The following is a 23,729-nucleotide window of genomic DNA, read 5'->3' on the forward strand; positions in this document are numbered from 1 at the left end:
GTAAAAGTATATAATTATTTGCCTTCAAATGTACTTTTAACTAATTATCACTCAAAATACACCATAGTCACTTTTGGTTAACCAGTATTTTAATACAATGTCATTAATTAGTCTGGCACTGATATCTATTAAAAGTGTCATAAGGCATAAAACACTGAAGGCAAACTTTGTCCATTAGGTAGAAACTGCAGTGAAATTAAATTTATGCAAGCAGTTTTGGTTTAAGATTTATTGGCAACTTAGTTACAAGTTTAAGTTTAATTAAAAAAAAAACCTTAAGCATTGTAAGCCAAACATGGCCGAAACATGGAAAGAGTTGGTATAAATTCACAAAAAACATGCATGACAATGCCGAGATGCTACGGCAGGTTTGGATTTTCATTCGTCTTTTTGGCATATACACTCTGGAGGGCTCCGAGTGTCACATTTTAACAATATGCGCACTGTAACCTGACTGGTGTGATGACGCACTTCTTTCATTTTTAAATTAAATTTATGTTTGTTTGTTTTTTTTGCATGCATGAGACAAAAGGAATGGTAGAATTCTTATAATGTAGGAGAAAAAAGTAATATGCTTGACTTGTAGTATGTAGTGAAGTTAGAGTAAAAAGTCGCCCAATATAAAAATACTCCAGTAAAGTACAAATACACAAAAAAGCTACTTAAGTATCAAACAAATGAACATTTAACAAATTACATTTACTTCATTACTGTCTACTACTGCTCGTCTCACACTTCCAGCTTGGTAGCACTGTGTGTTCAGGGGAATCCTAGCTAACGTGTAACTGATGACAATAAATATTGGAAAAACTGGGTAAAAATTTAAATAAAAATTGTGAACCACCACTGCTTTCACTGCATGCTTGGAGGAGAATGCTAACTCCCAGATTCTGAATAGTTTTTAAACTAATGCTGCCTCCTCAGGGAGAATGGGTCTCTCTGGGACACCAGTGGGAATGTCATCATTTCTCATTGATAGGGCTAATGCTTAAGCAGTTGCACCACTCAGAAGTCCAGGAATCTTTGTTAAGACTTTGCTGGAGAGGAGGCACGTTATATGTTATCCTGTTGCATAGTACTACATTCGGTTTGTCTTTATGTCCTCTCACTGTCTCTTATTCCCCTGCTCTGTTAGGAGTCTTCCTGTATACAGGAGGAGGTAGAGATGATGGTGGAGAGTTTACTGGACGTGCTTCTCCAGACTCTGCTGTCCATCATGAGTAAGAGTCAGGCTGTGGATAACAGCAGGAGTCAGCGCTGTCCTCAGTGCACTGCAGAGATAACGGTCAGCTCCTTGTCATTCTTCACGTCATTCACTTATTTATTTGATATAATTTTTAAGACCACTGTCAATGCATTTGATTTTCCTCCACATTCTTGAATCCATGGATATCGAATCCTTCCATTTGCAATGCACAATCCTTTATGTCACACAGCTCTAGGGTCCTGGGTTGTGGGTTCAAGTCCCAATCCGGGTGACTGTCTGTGAGGAGTTTGTTGTGTTCTCCATGTGTCCGCATGGGTTTCCTCCGGGTGCTCCGGTTTCCTCCCACAGTCCAAACACACATGTTGGTAGGTGGATTGGCAACTCAAAAGTGTCTGTAGGTGTGAGTGAATGTGTGTGTGTGTGTGTGTGGCCCCCTGTGAAGGACTGGCACCCCTTCCAGGGTGTTTTTCTGCCTTGCACCCAGTGATTCTGTGTAGGGTCCAGAGCCACTGCAACCCTGAACTGGATAAGCGGTTATAGACAATTAATGAATGAATGAATAAATGAGTGAATGATTAATGAATTACATCTGAACTGAAATTATGATATTTTTTAATGTTTTATTTGAAAAGAAGTATACTCTACATATTGATAAACAACAAAAAAACCCTCTTCACAAGTTAAGGCACTTGTATATTTCTACTGTGCTACCAATATGTAACATATAAATTGTTCATTAAAGCAACTAGGTATTAACTTTTTTATTTTTGTTACTTAGTGTTGCTTTAAAATTCAACTCATTAAAACGCAAATAAATAAATACAAGTTAATATTCAACATAGGTAATATGTATGTACTGTCTCTTGGGCAATAAAAACATGCTATGCTGTTTCCAGAGGTTTGTATGAGAGGGTACAGCCTGCACTTCAGATTTTTAGCATTTGTTGTGCCCCTTTATATGGTATGTGCACATAAATTTATGATTGTCAAATATATATTATGGTAAAATATCTCAAGTTCTATTTGCAAACACAAATGTGGTATCTGCAGAAGGCCCAGATTCTAAACCCACAATGTCTTTATATATATATTGGTCTCCTTCCGGACAAGTGTTAATTTGTCATCTCTGTGTGTGTTTGATATTCCTGCTGGGACAGTATAGGTATAATAGCTATGTGTGTGTGTGTGTGTGTGTGCGCGTTTTTTCCTGCAGGGGCAGGGTAAGCTTGACGGTTCTGTGAATGTTTAGCTTAGCTGCAGGCAAGCTGTCAGTTTGGCCGTTCAGGAATGTTTTCTTCAGACAGTCTGATATCTCAATTTGTGCACATCCCAGAATGTCATATACTCCCCATCATACAGCTCAAAATTCCCTAGTAAAGGAAGAGCTAAAAGTAGGAGACACTGATATTAGGGTGTCTTAGTCACTTTGACCTATCTACAACCTGAAATGATTTCACATGGTTGCGTATTGTTGCCATCCAATGAAAAACATGTATTTCCAAAATAGCAACTTTACAGGAGAAGGAAAAAACCTTTTTAAATTTCAGTTGAAGTAAATGTAAAAATAATGTATTCCATGTATTCTGGAGCATTTCTGTTGGTCCAATTATCATGAAATTTTTACTCCAAATGATGGAGTAAAAATAATTGACATTGAGATGTTTTCATTGGACAGTGATGATATGTAAGTAAAAAAAGGGGGTTTTATACCAAAACTTTGCTAAATCAAATAAGGGTTTGGCATGTAAATATTTGTGAGGTGTAGGAGCTTTGATATACTACTAGTGCACAAAATGATGAATAGGTAATATCTATAGGTAATATCTATAGAACACAGCATTTCACATCAGAAGCTGTAAGTGACTTTTACATGTTAAAGATTGACTTGATATTGGTTGAGTTCCTCTATAAAAGGTGTTACAGCTTGCTGTTTTAGATGCACAACTCATGTTTAGATGGCGCCTACAGGGACAGTATTGGCTTGATGTTCTGTTCCTGTTTTTGAGTTCCGGTAGGGAGTGTTTGGTTTTCCTGCAGCAAGAGGATGAGTTTGACAGCTCTGTGTTTGTTTGTGTGTGTGTGTGTGTGTGTGTGTGTGTCCTACAGGGTGAGTATGTGTCCTGTTTGTTGTCTCTGCTGAAACTGATGTCTGAGCTTCACTTCCACCACCTGCTTAACAACTTTCACAGTAAAGATGAACTAAAGGTAGGCCTTCAAATTTATTTGACAGAAAAAGACGAAAACAAAAATAGTGGTTTCTAAAGGTGGGATGATGGTGTGGTCTGGGATAAGTAGGAAAATTGAAAATAAGGAAATTTAAACTATGCCCTAGAATTACTATTTACTTTGTGTGAGTGGGACACTCATTGTGTTAATAATTCAGCCACAGGTACCTGTAATGCCTAGTGACAGTTGAGCAGTTCCCTTCAAAGTACATTTACTTGCAAAAGAAGTTGTGGAAACGTGTTTGATTTCAAGATTTCTTATTCTTTTTTATGGGTTATTTAGTTTTTAGCCAGTTTATTATCTTCAGCTTTCCTTAAAGGATCATTTAGTCATTTTCTTCAAAGATCGTTTTTCTTGTTATGAACTATGGATGGACACCTAGTGGCCTGAATGCATCAGAGAGTTTGTACTAAACATGTTTATTACCTTAAACATGGTTGATGAAATGTGATATACCTGCTCTATGAAGTGTGAACTGGTTTAGCCAAGGGCTACAATGCAACTTAATTTTTAACCTTATGAGTTACACTTTATTTAAACAATGTAAAATGAATAAATTATCAGTTTTCTAAATATTAACTGCTATTTTTTGGATGGAATAATAACAGAAGAGTAATTTATATAAACAAAAGTAAACCACAATACCATATATATGTGTGTATTGTGTAGTTTAGTTTATGTAAATTACAGATTTTTACCTCTTCTTTGCAGGAATTTCTGCTAAAGATATTCTGTGTGTTCCGAAACCTGATGAAGCTTGGTGTGTTTCCACGAGACTGGAGCATTATGCGACTCCTCACCAGCCAGTAAGTGTTTCTTGAGCTGTTTCAAATCTATCTTGTATCTTGAGTGTGTTTACACCTGTATTTCTATCATTTCTATCTGGATATAATCCTGCTACTCACAAGAAATTCATTTATCAAGTGTAAACAAGTGTCTAAACTGTTAAATAATGCTTCACTACATAAGATTTGTTTATTAAAATAGGAAAAAAAGAAGTTGAATTACTGAGTCGATAGGAAAAATGCATGATGAAACTGCAATTCAACCTGTAAAGCCTGAAATCTTCTTTCAAATGTGAGAGGGTCAGAGTTGAGGGCAGTTTTTTGGAACATGTCTGACGTCTTTATGTCATCTGAATAAGTTTAGTGGAGGCAAGTGTCACATTACTGATGTGTACAGCACTGAAAGTTAGTCAATGGAAGGACAGATTGCTGAATATTGAATGATTTGAATCCATATGAATTGAACAAACTGGGAAAGCATAGAGAGTTTGCTGTCAAGGAGAAAGCTCTTCACTGTGAACACACTCGCAATCATCAGATAAACCTGCTCTGGGGAATGGAATGAAGCACAACCCACGTTTTGGTGTTCTCACACACATTTCATGTCTCATTTCTAAATTCCCAAACTAGCAAGACTTACGTACGTAGAAGAACTTCAAATATTAAAAGTGACCTAATCGGTTTGTAATGAGCAAACGTTGCCACATTTGCTGTCTTTTATCATTGACATTAAAATTGTGAGTACACTGAGAGTGGGAAGTCGAGCTCAGTCCCCAGATAATGAAAAATTGAAATTAGATTAAACTGTCATAGGTTTAAGGATCTGATTTGAAACCAGCTACAGACTTGAACGTGATTGGAAAAATAAACAGATTTCATGTGACTTTTCACTGTTCTCACTACAGAAACTCTGTCATGCTCAGAAGGAATCTGGTTTGATTTGTCTGTCTAAACATGACCTCAGTTATACTCTTAGAAAATATAATGTCAGTCTTTAGGGCTTCTCAACATTTTCAGGGAACTGACAAACAATCTCATTGGTAATTTCCACCTACATGTACTTTGATAGAGCTTACTTACTGTGATTGGTTCTCAGCGGGTATTCTATAATCCAGTCAATGGTGTCCATTAAAGACAGCTGCATTAGGGTGGGTCACAAACCTATGGATGCAGTCAAATTACAAGTATCATGAAATAGACAAAAATATAATTAATAATTGAATTACGCTAAATTTTCCATTGCTTGATTGAGAAATTTTAGAGTTTTAGAGTGGTACACTCACCATTCATTCATCTCTATTTTGTTAGGCATATTACCTTATGAGACAAATTCAGATTCAGTTGTTTCTAGCTTCATGTTATATTATGCTTGTTGGAATTCAGCAGTGCTCTTTTTCCTTCTGTAGAATTATTGTGACAACCACCCGATATTTGACTCCTGCACTTCATAAGAACTTCTCAGAGACAGACTTTGATTTTAAGGTAAAAATAATTCTCTGTCTGTGTAGCTGATCATTAGTATTTGCAGTTTGAGTGTTATCAAAGCATTTTTTAACACTGTAATATGTGATTCAAAGAGTAAAAAAACATGTTACTGATTGTCCATTTTCAGGTGTGGAACTCCTTCTTTAGTTTGGCTGTGCTGTTTATCAGTCAACCAAGTCTGCAGCTTGAATCTCTCAGTCAAGTCAAAAGAAAACGAATACTGGACAAGTACGAATTCAATTCAGTTTTTTATATAGAGAACATTTCACAGCAGTTGGTGTCTGAACATAATATGTGCATGAACACATACTCACATATTCCTATACTGTCTGTACTACTTGATTATGAGGGTCTGTAATTATATGGTGTGTGTGTGCGTGCCTTATTAAAACAGATATGGAGATCTGAGAGTACAGATGGCGTATGAGCTGTTTAGCATGTGGCAAAAGCTAGGTAAGAAGACATGCTCTTACTGGCTGTTATCTATCGGGTTCAATTTCTAAGTAACTTGTAAGCTTTTTCAGACAATGTTTTATTGTGATCAGTAAACCTCATATGTTTTCTTTTCTGTGTCAGGGGATAATAAACCTCATTTCACCCCTGGGATGATGGGGCCATTCCTAGGTGTAACACTGGTTCCACAGGCTGAGGTCAGGAACATCATGATTCCCATTTTCCATGACATGATGGACTGGGAACAACGCAAGAATGGCAACTTCAAACAGGTCATTCAAATAAATGTTTCTGTTCTTAAACAGTTAATGATGTATTCATAATAAAATAGACTTAATTTCTGGGTTTTATTCTGGGTTTTTTTTGCTTGTAACAATTTGGGGATTTTGCTACAGGTCAGTGTTATGTCCTGAGAACAGAGTCTTATGCCAGTGCATGTAGTAAAATAGAATAAAAGGTTACTTGACCTGTTGCCCACAATTGCACTAGGGAATATGTTGCCAATATAGCATTCTAGACCTAATTTAAAACTTCAAAGTGAACGTGAACTTAAAGCACCTTTATTCTTTTACTCATATGGTATGTTTAAAAGGTTTTAAGAAAGGCATTGGGGAAGATATTTAAGTTTTTTTTTTTTAGCAAGTTCAAAGTGCTTGTGATGAAATTACTGCACTTTTCTGTCTTCTTCATTTGTGCGCTAACATAAGTCATTTAATTCCAAGTATTACTTCAACAGATGTTGCAAAGAGATTACAGTATGAAGTGCTGTCTTTTGGTGTTGGTTTAGTTTATCCTTAGATGAGTTAGCTGTATGCCAACAAGTATCTAGTAAGATAGTTCTGTTGTGGTTTCTGTTGAATGAAGCTCTTAAATGATCCTGGGGTTCTACCTCTTCTACCTTTTTTTGGAGAATGAGATGTCTGTGCAGATGTGTATAAGTTTGTCAATTAATTCAGACATCTTTGGGCTTATGTAGGTAGAGGCAGAGTTAATGGATAAACTGGACAGTATGATGTCCGATGGAAAAGGAGAGGAAAACCACAGAGAGCTCTTTGGATTACTGTGAGTACTAACAGCCATATTTTATACACATTCACATTTTATAGATATACATAAAACAAACCCACACACATGCACAAACATGGGTTATGCTGTTTTGTTTAGATTCCCTAAGAGCTTGTGTTAATCACAGCGTACAGTTTTAGAGTTTGTTTTTTTCAGGAAGTGTCTGTCAGGATCAGACAGTGGTACTTACACACTCTCCATCTGTGTCTAAAACTACAGGCTATTTTTGAATTACATTTAAAAGCTGTGTAATTTTACTCCCTCATCAAGCTCTCAGCTGCTGTTTTGGCTGGTTAGGAACATGCTGTTTGGATGTTTCGTTTGTAAAACCTCACACATCCTGTATTATCCACCTATCATAGAGCAAAAATTGTACATTTTCTCTTGAAACTCAGTACAGAATCTTTCTGTGTGTAGCAATTACTAGGGTTGGCGATATGAAATTAAAATAATATAAAGATATTTCAGGGTATTTTTGAGATAACAATAATATTGGCAGTGAAATATTCATTAGAAACAAAAACAGTATGAAAATATTTGGTTATTTTGTTTGGCAAGATTTTGATGTTTTATTAAATAAATAATGTTTCCAGTCAATATCAAAACAAATACAAAAATGCAACGCTGAGTGTAGTCTGTCAGTATAGTTGGTCTGCATATTGGCCATTGCGCACTCCTCCGAATTTTTGAATTTCCTCAGATTTTACTGAGCGCTTCTGCTTGAGGGTGTGAAATATAGTATAAAATATTTATATTTTATATATTACTATACTTTGTTGTACATCTGATATTTTGTAACCAAACCACCTCCACCCTACTCTCCCCTTTTTGGAAACAAGCTCTTCCACCAGAGCCATTTGCCACCATACTTGCTGCTGTGCCTAAATGACTCACATGATAAATGTACACCATATTATGCGAAACGTCATTACATAAATAAGGTGGAATATTGCTGTTATTAGAATATAGATTTTTTTAGCTTAGTTTTGAGGTTATATCAATATACTGGCTAATGGTATGATATGGCACAGCCTCTCAATTCACACAAATGTGTTACAATCAGCAGTCTAGAAAAAGCATAAAGTGTAGGAAGTTGCATGTTTTCTCGATTTAGTAATGGCATTCCCACCCATTCGTTAGGACACATGTTGCCTCTCCAACATGTAAAATTAGCCAGAAATTGTCCTAGAATTTGTCCTTGGAAATATGCTAGAAAAGAGTGGAAAACCTGAAAATCACTTACAGTGACAATGTGATATCATTGTTTTAGACTGGAATTGTTGTTGCAGTGCTATCAATAATGAACTGTATGTAATTTTATTATGAAGATATGCTGTAAGTATGCTGTATATTTTTCTATAGGACTCAGCTTTTCGGACCATACCCAAGGTACTATGCCAATTATTTGTACTCAGACACATATGTACAGACTAAAACACACATACACATTTTTAAATCTATTTTTTATTAACTATGTTTTTTTTCTTTTTTCCAGTCTGTTAGAGAAGATGGAGCAGGAGACATGGAGAGAGACTGGAGTGTCTTTCATCACCTCAGTCACACGTCTCATAGAGAGACTTCTGGATTACAGGTGTGTTCTTGTGTGTGTTATGTGTTCAGTATGAATATTGATGCATTTTTGAAATATTACATTAATCTTTTTTAATCTCTGTAGGGACAGTGTAAGAGGAGAAGAGACAGAGAGTAAAAAGCTGGGAGCAAACATTATGGTAAAATGTTAATCACCCACATACATTTGTCAAATATTGCCTTGGTGTTTCCCAGGCACTTAAGTATTAGTACATATTCATATATTCTGTGTATGGTAACATGAAAAATCTGTGTAGATTCAAAACAATGGTATTCTAACCCTGCCATTTGAGTTTGACTATAAAAAAAAGTGAATCATTTCACTGATGAATCAAAAAGTGAATCAAAACAAGTTCCTCCAGTGATTGAAGATACTCAGATGAGGAGACGGGACAACTAAGCACAAAATAAGAATGGCTTGTTCCTCCCTTGTTTTTCTGATTTAACAAAAATTCTGAGTAACAAAATTGGCTGGAATATTTTATTTCACACTTTGATGGTTGGTAGACCCTCCAGATCCCCAAACTAATGTGCTACCTCACTGAAAAAGTGATATTTTCATATGTTCCCTTTAATAGCCTAAGCAAAATTATGCTACATTTGCTAATTAAAATCTCACACATTTACACTGGATTTTGGCTTATCAGCATGAGCTAAAGAAATCTTGCATTTAACTTGATGTAATTTTATGCTGAAGCCATGGGAATAAACAATTGTAAATGTTTGCTTGACATTGCTTTTTTCAGTTCAGTATCCTGCAGCAGTTGACAGTAGGAGAAATGCAGCTTTTACTGCCCCCTATAGGCCTCAAAAATGTGAAGGCTTTTGGCCTCTAATCTAAATAATACCTATTTGTTTGTTTGTGTGTACAGGTACAAGAGTCGTTATTCTATAAAGATTCTATAGTTATTCAACACGTCATACTGCAGTCAGAAATTAGTTCACCATGTATTAAAATGTCAGCTGTACAAAAGTTTCTCTGGCAGCTATACATTTTAAGAAATATGATGATGTTAAATGGAACCCCACTTAGTAGATAGAAGTCTGATCCAACTCTGACTTTTTTTTGCTTATAAAAGAGACATTTTTTTTATTTTATCCTTGAACCTGCTGTTAACCTTATAGATACCTTCAAAGTCTCGGAATCTAGCAATTTCCTCAAAGCTGACAACTTTGTATCCATTCATCTGTCAGAAATGCTAAAGGAATGTCCTTCATTCTAAACTACTTTTTGTGTTTTTTTTATTTTTTATTTTGTGTGTCCTGCAGAATTTCTACAAGTGTGAGATAACCAAAGAAGACATGTACATCCGCTATATTCACAAGCTCTGTGACCTCCACCTGCAGATGCATAACTACACAGGTATGAGAAGAGAAAGTGAGGTGGATCAATATGTGTAATTCCTCACGTTATTGTCTTAAGCTCAGTTCCCTCTCAGTCAAGCTCTCTCATCATTGTTTTTGGCAACAGAATGGATTCTGGCTGCTTGCAAAAAGGGAAATTTGCATTACACAAAAACAAATGTGAAGCAGTCTACCAATGATATGCACAAGTAGATTGTAGTTCTGGAATATAGTTAGTGGAGTGAATGACCTATTTATGTTTATGTTGAAATTGCACATTTAAAGTTAAATTAGGTTTAACATAAAGTTTTACATGTAGGATATGCAGCCCAATGTTAACAAGCTTCTCAGCTTCTTAATTGTATCCATCCTTCTGAACACAGTCATTAAATAGCTTTTTGAAAATACCTGTTGATCCAAATTATTTCAGTCCAAACATAAAAAAAAAAATAAAAAAAATGAAAAATACCAAAAAAAAAAAAACACCTAATAAAAACTTGAGTTGATCAATAAACGCTTAAAAAAATTCTCTCTCCCCTCTCTCTCTCTCTCTCTTTCTCTCTCTCTCCCTGTCTCTCTCTCCCACTCTCTCCACTCTCTCTCTCTCTCTCTCTCTCTCTGTTTCTCTCTCTCTCTCTCTCTCTCTGTTTCTCTCTCTCTCTCTTTCTCTCTCTCTCTCTCTCTCTCTCCCTCTCTCTCTCCCCCCTCTCTCTCTCCCCATGATCAAACATAAAATATAAAAAAATAAATCTTACTTGTTGGATGTGAAGATTAAGAGAGGGGAAGTTGATTATAGTGAGATATGTGGAGGAGATTCTGGATCAGACTTCAAGAAATATAATGTTGCTCTGACTGGTTGTGGGTCAGAAAAAACTACTGTTTGAGTTGGTGCTGAGCCTTATACTGAAGTAGTAATCGATTTTTGACTGGTGTTTCTCATAGAGCAGTTCCTTAAAGCTGGCAACATTTATTAAAACAATGTATTCTCCTGTTGCTGATCCACAGAGGCAGCATTCACATTGCTATTGTATTGGGAGCTGCTGCAGTGGTCCGAGCAGCCGCTGCGAGACCTCCTGCAATATCCTGCTCAAAGCCAGTGGCAGCGCAAAGAGAGCCTCAGCAGAAAGATCCTGCACTACTTTAACAAGGGCAAGGCAGGTTACACCCACGAACACACACTTCATTCACACTTTTGTAGGCTGAAGCTCATATACGTTACACCTAACAATTTGTACAATTCTTTAATAATGACTCACTCCGGCTATAAATTATTGTGTTTTGACAATACTCAAAATAATCGCTTGTGTTGTTTTTGACAAGCACAAGATCCACAAATGTTTAACTTAACTTTGAATCAGGCGACACTGTGGCACAGCAGGTAGTGTTGCAGTCACACAGCTCCAGGGACCTGGAGGTTGTGGGTTCCAATCTTGCTCCAGGTGACTGTCTGTGAGGAGTTTGGTGTGTTATCCCTGTGTCCGCTTATGATTTATCATGCAATCATACAATTATTTTATTTGACTTATTTCCAAATCATTATATTTCTTGTCTAAGACCTAATCATTTAATATATATATACTTTTTAACATAAATATATATATATTGCCCTGTGAAGGACTGGCGCCCCCTCCAGGGTGTATTCCCACCTTGCACGCAATGATTCCAGGTAGGCTCTGGACCCACCGCGACCCTGAATTGGATAAGCGGTTACAGATAATGAATGAATGAATATATATATATATATATAGAAATAAGCAAATAAAATATTATACAATTTCTATGTTAATTACAAAGATGTCCTTAAATTGCTTAATCTCGTGTATGTGTGTGTGTGTGTGTGTGTGTGTGTGTGTATTCAGTGTTGGGAGTATGGAATTTCCCTGTGCAGAGAGCTAGCACTACAATATGAGGTGTTATATGATTACCACAGCCTGAGCTGGATACGGGTGAGCGTGTTTATGTGAAAGAGATTATACACCATGTAATTTTCATATAATATTGCTTAAGTAATATACACACATGTACACCACTGAGCATTAATTAATTCAGTGCATCCTTATTAATTTCTATGTTTCAGAAAATGGAGGCCAGTTTTTATGACAACATCATTGAGCAGCAGCGTCTGGAGCCTGAATTCTTTAGAATGGGTTTTTACGGACGCAAGTTTCCATTTTTCTTGCGGGTAAGTCCAGCTAATTTTATGTGAACCATACTTCAGTATATTTCAGGAGCAATACACAACATGTGATATAACGCATATGCATTAATTATTTTTTTTGTATATTTTTAAAATAAAACTTTGACTGACTTTGTAGGACTATCAGAGAAAATATGGTTTATTTGTAGCAAACACTCTTGATTTTGTTTAATGTTTATAAGATATGCATGTTTATGCAAGATATGCAAAAACAATTATATGGCTATGATTTGGTTATTTATTAGGCTTAGAAAATAATGAATAAAAAAAAACATATTTGTTAGTGTATTTGTACAAAAATAATAATAAATAAATAAATATACACACATATTTACAACGTTGATCCGTTCCTACATCGCGTCGTAAACCGATTTTCGGTGTAAGTCGGAACATACATACATACTGCACTTAAATAACATACTGTAAGCACTTATCCTATCCTAACACCTATCCTCCTCAGTCCCGAGCCGTGTAACCGTGCATTCTTCCGCCGCGAACACCAAACACGAAGTTCGCGTTACGACATTTACGACATTTACGCAAAACCACTTAAGCCGAAACAAGGCTTTATACAGTAAATGGGAAAACGTCGAAACATCGTAACTCTGGACTGACGTAACCCGAGGACCTCCTGTGTGTGTGTATGTGTGTGTGTGTATATATATATATATATATATATATATATATATATATATATATATAAAATTTCAATAACATTTGAAATGTTTTCATAGTCTAAAGGTGAAATGATTTTGAAAATCTGACAAACTTTGACATGTAATATAATACAAATGAGACATATAACGGTAAAAGTGTATATATTTTTCTGTGTGTAGAATAAGGAGTTTGTATGTAGAGGCTATGACTATGAGCGTCTTGAAGACTTTCAACAGCGGTTGTTGACAGAGTTTCCACAAGCCATTGCGCTTCAACACCCTAACCTACCAGATGACAGCATTCAACAGAGTGATGCCCAGTGTATCCTAACCTATCTATTATTTATTTTTTGAAATAGTTATTTGTGTTTCACTGACTTTATATAATATCTCAGAATGTGTATACTGCATGTAAATGTACCCTTGCTACATGCATGATTATATGTGGAGTTGTTTGCTTAATGTGAGCCTGTAGATATCCAGGTGTATGCTGTAACTCCTGTGTCTGAACTCTCTGATGGACCCATGATGGAGAGGGTCCCAGAGCGAATCAAAAGCTTCTATCGCATCAATAATGTCTCTCGATTTCACTACGACCGGCCCTTTCACAAGGGCCCCAAAGACAGAGAAAACGAATTCAGGGTAAGCAATTTTTGTTTGAGGATTGATTCCTATTAAACCATATTGCATCTATAAGGAGGCCTTGGGCAAAACACCTAACCCTGTATTCCCCTACATTAGTAACATGATTAAATGCATAAATGTAGATGGACGTAATGTAATGTACTGTACGCATTGCAGAGTTTGTGGATTGAGAGAACCACTCTGGTTCTTTGTCGGCCCTTGCCAGGGATCTCACGCTGGTTTGAGGTGGAGAGAAGAGAAGTGGTGAGTAATTAAGTATTCTTATTCTCAGCTGTCTATGCTGTCAGCGTAGCACTCAGAACTACATCATTTTAGCTTTAGTTCCACTGTAAATACTGGATTTTATGAAGCAGTTACTGAACAATGGGTTTTAAGGTGTATAACTAAATAATAAACTATGAGTTTAACTGAATAATGTTCCAGACAGAAGATAAAAAAATGGGATCTTAAAGTTCTTATAAAAATGATAATAATACTTTCGAAGATGCATTAGGTGATTTAATGTCATATTCAAACTACTAAAAATAAACTGAAAGATATGAAAAGTATAATTTAAAAGTTATTTTAGTAATGGCTTCAGCACAATTGCATTATGTACCTAAGAAATTATAAATGGAAACCTTCACCTCCGGAGTGCCTGTCTTTGTTGGCCACTGGATATCACCTTGACTAATGTGCTGCTGTCAAATTTGTCAGGATTTAGAATGTTTGACCTCTGTTGGCTAGGTAGGTGAACTTGAATAACACAGAGAGGCACTCCAGTGAAATTGCCTACTGCACCTTTAATTTATATTTTGTCTTTCTCATACTTGCATAAACACAGCAACAATAACACCCACAACTGCATAATAGCTTTTGAGAGCTTGAGAGTGGGTGGGAGAACAAAGGAGCAGTGTTTTAGAATCTTTTTAAGAATTTTTCAAAAATCTTGGCTTTGAAAGAGGACAGTGAAATGCAGAGTTGAAGCAGCTGTGGGGGCCATGATGATAAAGAGCTCTCCCTAGCAGTGACTGATCTGCATATTACAGATGCTTTTAAATCTCATTTAGGACTGTTAGAGTCAGTTAGACATTATATATCTCTGTATGTGTCTGTGATCATTGTGTAAAATGGGGTTTTATGTGGTACCAAAAACGGTTCTTTGACTTATAACTGCACAGATATAGTTTTGGTGTATATAACACCATTTTAAATAGGTTCTTTAAATAACCACATACCAGAGATTTGGAACATTGAGGAACCAATAACCATGCAAAACCATTCCAGGATTCAGAGGGTTCTTTGAGTGTTCAGGGTTCTATATAGAACAGTTGCCTTCAATAAAGAACTCTTGATGATCCGTTTTGTATGGTTGTATTCGCGTGTGTGTGTTTAACAGGTGGAGGTAAGTCCTCTGGAGAATGCCGTGTACGTGGTGGAGAATAAGAACCAGGAGCTGCGCACTCTGATCAGTCAGTATCAGCACCGCCATCACCATGGCAACATCAACCTGCTGAGCATGTGTCTAAATGGCGTGATTGATGCGGCGGTGAACGGTGGAATAGTGAGATACCAGGAGGTGAGCCCACTGCTCCTAACGGTTTTAACACAAACAGCAGAAATATATGGACATTTCCACTAGTCCTGTTTCCGTGCTTGGTTTGGCTGGCATTTAATGGTATGAAGCAGATACATACTGCTGCTGCAAGATTTTGCTTGTTTCCAGGGGTGGTTTGATTAGTAAAACTTTTTATTTTCTGTGTGTGATTTTGGGTAGGCTCTGGACACACTGGATAAGCAGTTACAGACAATGAATGAATGAATTAATTAATAATCTAGTAATTGTTTCATATTTATCCTGTTTGCTGCTTCGTTTTTTAAACCATATCATAATCTCATAATGTAGGGTACTTATCCACACCTCTGGCTGCGCTCTCGCACTCAGCTTATCAGACTTTTCCGACTGTCTGTCTGTGTACGGTGTACATTTTAGGACATCCTCAGACATTAGTGTCAGTACAGTTAAATTGGTTTTACAGTTTTGGTCCTACAGTAAAGACACTATTGATATTTTGAATTTCAGCATAGGACTTATACATAAGGATTAGCACTTTGGTGACAGTCCCTTACATTGGCAACTGACAATCCTTGTAATGCACCATTCAGTTTGGAAAAATGAAAAAGCAATACAAATGAAATGGAAGTGTGGTCTTGAGCTTGTGTTATATGGAGAAGGAATATAAAGTCCTGGCTTTAGTCATGCACTCAATGACATTGATATTAGAAATGCTAGTGTGTGTCCCAAACAAGAGGCTGCTTTGTCAGCTGTAATCAATTGTGTGGACTGCAGTGCTATTGTTGGATATTCTGAGGGAGTTTAGTCTGAAGCCTTTTTTTCTGAGGGAGTTTGGGCTGAGGCCATTTTTCATAAGTCTGATGTTCAATTACACAAGATCTGAGACATGACAATGTTTTTTTCCGAGACTCAAACTCACTTGGTACGAGGAATGATGCCGTTCTGTTTAGTGCCTTAGTATAGATGCTGAGCTCCGGGGATGTCCTAAAATGTACACCGAGTGTTGTATACAGAGTACACAGTGTCTGAGCTGTGTATCTTTTTTTTTTTACTCTGAATTTGCTATGTTTTCTAATATATTTGATTGCCCGTAGCTTGATCTTTTGAAATGTTTGACCCTGGATAGTGAATAGACTGGGCTTTACAGCATTTCCACTGATGTGCCTGGTTTCCCTGACTCAGGTAGAAGCAAAAACATTGTCCCTGTAGGCAAGTATCAGCCAGAAGGCCGTCCTGCTCTTGCATATGGTGTCCTCTTTCCCAGGGTCATATGGTCATTGCCATTGTCTTTTACACAAATGAATTTTAATCACAGGACATGCATAGAGAATCTAAATCTCACTGGGTGAGTTTGGGCAGTATATATACAGTGCCTTGCGAAAGTATTCGGCCCCCTTGAACTTTTCAACCTTTTGCCAGGTATAAAATAAAATTTTTTTGTGAAGGATCAACAAAAAGTGGGACACAATCGTGAAGTGGAATGAAATTTATTGGATGTGTCAAACTTTTTTAACAAATAAAAAACTGAAAAGTGGGGCGTGCAATATTATTCGTTCCCCTTGCGTTAATACTTTGTAGCGCCACCTTTTGCTGCAATTACAGCTGCAAGTCGCTTGGGGTATGTCTGTATCAGTTTTGCACATCGAGAGACTGAAATTCTTGCCCATTCTTCCTTGCAAAATAGCTCGAGCTCAGTGAGGTTTGTGAACAGCAGTCTTCAGCTCTTTCCACAGATTCTCGATTGGATTCAGGTCTGGACTTTGATGTGGCCATTCCAACACCTGGATATGTTTATTTGTGAACCATTCCATTGTAGATTTGGCTTTATGTTTTGGATCATTGTCTTGATGGAAGATACATCTCTGTCTCAGTCTCTGGTCTCTTGCAGACTCCAACAGGTTTTCTTCCAGAATGGTCCTGTATTTGACCCCATCCATCTTCCCATCAATTTTGACCATCTTCCCTGTCCCTGCTGACAAAAAGCAGGCCCAAACCATGATGCTGCCACCACCATGTTTGACAGTGGGGATGGTGTGTTCAGGGTGATGAGCTGTGTTGCTTTTACGCCAAACATATCGTTTTGCATTGTGGCCAAACAGTTCGATTTTGGTTTCATCTGATCAGAGCAACTTCTTCCACCTTCCCAGGTGGCTTGTGGCAAACTTTAAATGTGACTTTTTATGGATATCTTTGAGAAATGGCTTTCTTCTTGCCACTCTTCCATAAAGGCCAGGTTTGTGCAGTGTACGACTGATTGTTGTCTTATGGACAGACTCTCCCACCTCAGCTGTAGATCTCTACAGTTCATCCAGAGTGATCATGGGCCTCTTGGCTGCATCTCTGATCAGTCTTCTCCTTGTTCAAGATGAAAGTTTAGAGGGACTTGGTAGATTTGCAGTGGTCTGATACTCCTTCCATTTCAATATGATTGCTTGCACAGTGCTCCTTGGGATGTTTAAAACTTGGGAAATCTTTTTGTATCCAAATCCGGCTTTAAACTTCTCCACAACAGTATCTCGGACCTGCCTGGTGTGTTCCTTGGTCTTCATGATGCTCCCTGTGCTTTGAACAGAACCCTGAGACAGGTGCATTTATACGGAGACTTGATTACACACAGGTGGATTCTATTTATCATCATCAGTCATTTGGGACAACATTGGATCATTCAGAGATCCTCACTGAACTTCTGGAGTGAGTTTGCTGCACTGAAAGTAAAGGGGCCGAATAATATTGCACTCCCCACTTTTCAGTTTTTTATTTGTTAAAAAAGTTTGCCACATTCAATAAATTTCATTCCACTTCACGATAGTGTCTCACTAGTTGCAAAAGGTTGAAAAGTTCAAGGGGGTCGAATACTTTTGCAGCACTGTATAATAATAGGATATTTAATAATATAATATATATTATACTATATATATATATATTATATATATATATATATATATATATATATATATATATATATATATATATATATGCATGGGTTTCCTCCGGGTTCTCTGGTTTCCTCCCACAGTCCAAACATAGATGTTGCTAGGGGGACTGACTGTGTAAAATTGTCCATGGAGTGATTAGGTGAGTGGGCAGTGCCCTGTGTGATTGATGAGGTGAGTGGGAGATGCTCTGTAATAGACTGGCATTCTGGACCCACTCTGAACCTAAACAGAATGAACTGATTACAGAATATGAATTAATTAATTAACAATTGATAATTATGTGACAGATGTAACATCTTATGGCAATCTGCCAAAAAATAAACCTGCCTGGTCTTTTTCTTCCTGCATATAATTGATGGTTTTCCAGTTTGATTGTTGCCTTTGATATAAGCATAATAAAAACAAACATTAAATGAGGGTGTAGGTTGTGCTTAATGATATAACTAGTATTTTCACTTTCTCCTGTTCTCTTAGGCGTTCTTTGAGAAAGAGTACATCAGCAGCCACCCAGAAGAGATGGAGAGAATCACCCAGCTGAAAGAGCTCATGCAGGAACAGGTCAGACCCTAGATACATGTACTGTACAAAAATAATTATTCTCTATCAAGTTAATAAAAAAATTATAATCTGTTGCTTTTGCTTTTGCTTTTTGATTTGTTGATTTAAGGTTCACATTCTGGGAGTTGGCCTGGCTGTCCATGAGAAGCTGGTGCATCCAGAAATGCGTCCCCTACACAAGAAGTTGGTGGATCAGTTCCATGTGATGAGAAGTAGCTTGTCTCATGTGAGTATATATTTATTATGTTTACAAGTCCCTAAGTTGCAAGTTCTCTGGGATGAGAGAAATGAGTATCTGCTACAATTTGTGAGCCTCAAATGATGAGATTCACATTATAGTGTAAGCTAAAATAGCAATTAAATACTATAGCTATGCACTTGGGTAATTGAGTAATGTTTAAACACATCAGGGCAGCTTGCAGAGTGGGCATAGTGAGGCTAATTTATACTTGTGTCGTTCTAAGAGTGGAGCGAATGAGTTTTTCATCACACTCCTAGGCACAGCAAGGTTTAATCAGAACAGGGAAGCTTGTAGAGCAGGGTTGGGTGAGTTTTAACTGACTCATGGTAGCTCACAGAGTAGGCAGAGCAAGTTATACCACACAACCCTACCCTGAACTATCCAACATACTTTATCGTACTAATCAGTTCATTAAAAGTGTTCTTAGTTAGAAGTGAGCGTGTTTCCCCAGTGGTGGAGTATATCTATAACCGATTTTCCATTCACTGAGTTTATGCAAATTATGAAAATGTGCATAAATAAATGGAAAGGGCACTAAATATGCTCTCAGACGATGTGAAAAAGTTAGAATATCTCAAATTCCTAAAAAAATGGTTCTTCGAATAAAGAATGACATTTTAGCACCTTCAATCCTATTGTGCATGAAATAAGCCCTGGACTTAGCAGCCAACTCTACCTCTTCTTGTCTCCTCGCCGTACTTAATGACCACTCCATTTTCTTCACACCACAACCTGAAGTTATTTTAGTGTATAAATTCACTGTCCATTGAAAAGCATGCATCTGTCACAATTGTAAGTTTACAGGAGAAAAAACTTAACTTTCAATGGAAGTCAATGTAAAAAAAATATTCTGTGTAATTTTGGAGCATTTCTATTGGTTGATTCATCATGAAATGTTCACACAGTATGAAGGATAGCTGCTGTGTTCAAGTGATACAATAAACTAAACTGGTCAAAAATTGAGATATATGTTTTTAATTAACAGCGACAATATGTAAATTATTGTACACATATACACCTCTGTGCAAAAGGCCACAAGACATTTACTTTTCTATCAAAACACAAAAGCCTCAAGAAATAAATATTAAATGAAGCTGTTTGACTGATGAGTGTGTTTTTGATATAGAGGGCTTCAGATGATGTAGAGATCTGAGTGGGTTTTGCTTTGATCAGAACTCTGTCTGAGGTTTATTCATAAAAGAGCAGTGAATGGAAACCTGACTCATTTGCCTTTTTTTCTGCTGATATTTCTTTACTGAGCATAACATTTGCAAACTTTTTCAATAGAAGCCCAGCTTATACTCAGGATCCTAATTTCCCCACTGTTCTATATACATGTGGTCCTGTATCACCCAGTTCAAACTCCTGTAAACACACAGTAAACATACTGCTCTATTTGGGCCAAATTTGATAGTTAAAATATTTCATAAATCATTCATTCATTCATTCATTGTTTGTAATCGCTTATCCAGTTCAGGGTTGCCATGGGTCCAGAGCCTACCCAGAATTACTGGACGCAAGACAGGAAAACATCCTGTAGAATGCACCAGTCCTGGGTGACTCACACTCACACACTCAAACCTATGGAATCATTTGAGTAGCCAATCCACCTACCAATGTGTGTTTTTGGACTGTGGGAAGAAACCGGAGTTCACGGAGGAAACCCACGCGGACACAGGGAGAACACACCAAACCCCTCACAGACACATTAGTTAATTCTTAGATGTGGCAGAATATTAGAGTCTGGGATGATATTTTATTCAAACCTCCCACAAAGTCTTGTTTTATTTGAAAAACAGCAACAAATAGCAGTCCAGTAAGACTAGGCTTGTCTGGTCTTGATCCAAGTTTTATTAGACTTTGAAATGATCTGTAACAAACTAAAATTTTAGGTAGCATACTTACCATCAAAACAACATGCAAGCCAGCATGCAGTTTTAATTTGTTTTGCCACATTCCTTCAGACATTTCTTAAGTTGTTAGTCAATATACATATCACTGACTAGAGTTTCCTGATACTGATGGGCGAAATCATCCCATTTGATGGCCCCCTGGTGGTGTTGACCTCGAGAATCTTTTTAGTAAACCACACTTTAGCAGTCATGCCTCACATAAAATGGAGTAACATTTCAAATGTTAAACAAAACAACTGTAAAAAAAAAAAACATGAATACAGATATAGTAATAATAAATTGTCAGGCTTAATGCGTTGTTACTGTGTAAACCTCTTCCCATTACTGCAGTGGTTCCCAAACTTTTTCTATCATTCCCCACCTCAGAAGAAGGGGAATTTCTCTCCAACAAAATTGTAATAAGATAAACATGCAAGTTTACAATTCATTGAAGTAACATCAGCTTCTATCTTTAAATCGGTAGCTTAACATTATAACACCAGATACATTAACATTAATGTTCAAAAATACAGAAAATTGGCCTACTAATTAAATTGTGCTTCAGTTTCTCACTTTTAAATCTGTTCAGAAATTAGCAAAGGCAGGTGGACAAATGACTATGCTTTATCACAGCATCAGTAACTGCAATCAACCTGTTTTGCACTACACATCTTTTAAATACGGGGTTGCTTGCTTGATACTGCCACTCTCAAGTCATAAACGTTATACACACGTCTGCTGCCCCATTGTGCTATTTTATATTGTTCTGCCACAATTAACATTCCACCATCAATTTTTATTTTTCGCACTATGGTTCCAGGCAAGCTACATTTTTTTGGTCTCCAGTCTAATGTACTTTTAGCATGTTTAAGGGCTATTTATTAAATCACTGTGAATGGATGCTTTTTATTGAGTAAGGTTTATTGGCAAAACAGAAAGGCCTAAATAAAGACAGGCAAAAAAATGTTCATTCCTTCTGATTCCTTATGCCCCACCTGCAATACCTACGCCCCAGACTTTGAGAAATGTTGCATTACTGTTAGAGGAAATGCTGTACTTTCTGAAAGACACAAAGGTAAACAAAGCAAATGTCAATCTGAATAGTAATGTAGCTGAAGACACTAATACTTAGCAGTTAATTTTTTTTAAATTATAATATTTCATTCGGGCGGCAGTGAGGCGCAGCAGGTAGTGTCGCAGTCACACAGCTCCAGGAACCTGGAGTTTGTGGGTTTGAGTCCAACTCCAGGTGACTGTCTGTGAGGAGTTTGGTGTGTTCTCCCTGTGTCTGTGTGAGTTTCTTCTAGGTGCTCCAGTTTCCTCCCACATTCCAAAAACATACGTTGGTAAGTGGATTGGAGACTCAAAGGTGTCCGTGTGAGTGTGTGAGTGAATGTGACTGTGTGTGTGTGGCCCTGTGAAGGACTGGTGCCCCCCACAGGGTGTATTCCCACTTTGCGCCCAATGATTCCAGGTAGGCTCTGGACCCACCACGACCCTGAACTGGATAAGCGCTTACAGATAATGAATGAATGAATCATTTCATTCCATCTTAAGGCATTATTATGTTTCATGTTGAAATAATTAATTTTCTCGTTTTATCTCCATGTGCACTTGCAGGGTGTTGCTGCACTGGATCGTATTTGTCCTTCTGGTATGAGAATTCTGCCACCAAGCCCAGAAAGCAGCCGAATAATTAACAGGTAAGTTACGCATGTTGTTAGTGGTCTTGAAATGTAAAAACACCTTTCACACACCTTTCATATAAAGAACATTGTTCTAAATACTCTTAGTAACTTATTTTTTCATCCATGTATGCTTATCTTAGACCAGGGGAGCCCGCGGCCTCACTTTTAAGAAAACATTATTAGTGGCCCACTGGCACTTGGCAGTTTTTTCTTTTACCTGACGGTGGCAGCAGTGCGCTAATGTACAGGATGTTGCACCACTGTGTTAATGAACTAAGCTAAACTTAAACGCCATTCATTTCTCTGCGCCTGCAAAGTGATACACAGAAAGGCATTTGGTGATGCAAAGTTCACAGTGAGAACCGGCGATTTGAAGAGATGGAAGTATCTGCAGTAAAATGTTAGATTTTACACTCTTTTGATGTCCTGCAGCAGTTAATGCTCTAAAATGAAATCCAGTAGTTAATCAATAGAAACTGTACTGTTTTGTAAATCTGTGTTTTTCATATTTTGAATACACTATTATAAATAATTTATGAATAATGTATTTGGAAAGAGAGACTGGCCCTTGAGAATTTTGATATGATCCAGTTCAGCCCACTTTGAAAAATGCTTGCACACCCCTGTCTTAGACCCATATTACATTTCTAATTGTACTTTGTTTCAAGGAATTATTATTTTTAATGATTTAATGATAAGTAATTTAATTTTGTTTAGTAGCCTGACCAAGCTTTAAGTCTAAGTGTCCAAAAAGGATTTAGTGTGTCAGGTTTCAGTTACTTAACTGTATTAGTCTTGTGTAAAACTAAACTTGAATTAGATTTTTGGATAAACTTTTCATTAATTATTGTACAGTCGCAGTGGTCCTAGAATTTCTAAATGTTACGGATTAGCTAGATTTAAGGTAGATTTAGGGCGGTGACATAGCAGGTAGTGTCGCAGTCACACAGCTCCAGGGACCTGGAGGTTGTCACATTCCGGGCTACTGTCTGTGAGGAGTTTGTTGTGTTCTTCCTGTGTCCGTGTGGGTTTCCTCCGGGTGCTCCAGTTTCCTCCCACAGTCCAAAAACACAAGTTGGTGGATGGATTGCCTACTCAAAAGTGTGTGTGTTTGTGTCACCCTTTGAAGGACTGGCGCCCACTTCAGGGTGTGTTCCTACCTTGCACCCAATTATTCTGGGTAGGCACCGGACCCACTGAGACCCT

At 37.3% G+C, this 23,729-nt stretch overlaps 1 protein-coding gene across 1 annotated transcript in view; it reads left to right on the forward strand.

The window, feature by feature from the left end:
- Positions 1 to 23,729, forward strand: part of LOC136665881 (dedicator of cytokinesis protein 3-like) — an 82,034-nt gene that overhangs the window by 50,562 nt on the left and 7,743 nt on the right. Inside the window, exons 26-47 of the mRNA XM_066643711.1 lie at positions 1,136 to 1,285; positions 3,314 to 3,412; positions 4,145 to 4,239; positions 5,625 to 5,700; positions 5,831 to 5,931; positions 6,098 to 6,156; positions 6,280 to 6,428; positions 7,133 to 7,218; positions 8,584 to 8,610; positions 8,717 to 8,812; positions 8,897 to 8,951; positions 10,081 to 10,174; positions 11,161 to 11,309; positions 12,015 to 12,101; positions 12,233 to 12,337; positions 13,189 to 13,330; positions 13,484 to 13,650; positions 13,810 to 13,896; positions 15,032 to 15,211; positions 18,619 to 18,702; positions 18,812 to 18,928; positions 22,456 to 22,538. Of these exons, the coding sequence (XP_066499808.1) occupies positions 1,136 to 1,285; positions 3,314 to 3,412; positions 4,145 to 4,239; positions 5,625 to 5,700; positions 5,831 to 5,931; positions 6,098 to 6,156; positions 6,280 to 6,428; positions 7,133 to 7,218; positions 8,584 to 8,610; positions 8,717 to 8,812; positions 8,897 to 8,951; positions 10,081 to 10,174; positions 11,161 to 11,309; positions 12,015 to 12,101; positions 12,233 to 12,337; positions 13,189 to 13,330; positions 13,484 to 13,650; positions 13,810 to 13,896; positions 15,032 to 15,211; positions 18,619 to 18,702; positions 18,812 to 18,928; positions 22,456 to 22,538 (2,288 nt within the window). The remainder of the gene's footprint in view (positions 1 to 1,135; positions 1,286 to 3,313; positions 3,413 to 4,144; positions 4,240 to 5,624; positions 5,701 to 5,830; positions 5,932 to 6,097; positions 6,157 to 6,279; positions 6,429 to 7,132; positions 7,219 to 8,583; positions 8,611 to 8,716; positions 8,813 to 8,896; positions 8,952 to 10,080; positions 10,175 to 11,160; positions 11,310 to 12,014; positions 12,102 to 12,232; positions 12,338 to 13,188; positions 13,331 to 13,483; positions 13,651 to 13,809; positions 13,897 to 15,031; positions 15,212 to 18,618; positions 18,703 to 18,811; positions 18,929 to 22,455; positions 22,539 to 23,729) is intronic.

This window comes from Hoplias malabaricus, chromosome 14 (genome assembly GCF_029633855.1).
Source record: "Hoplias malabaricus isolate fHopMal1 chromosome 14, fHopMal1.hap1, whole genome shotgun sequence".
In the NCBI taxonomy this organism is placed as follows: domain Eukaryota; kingdom Metazoa; phylum Chordata; class Actinopteri; order Characiformes; family Erythrinidae; genus Hoplias; species Hoplias malabaricus.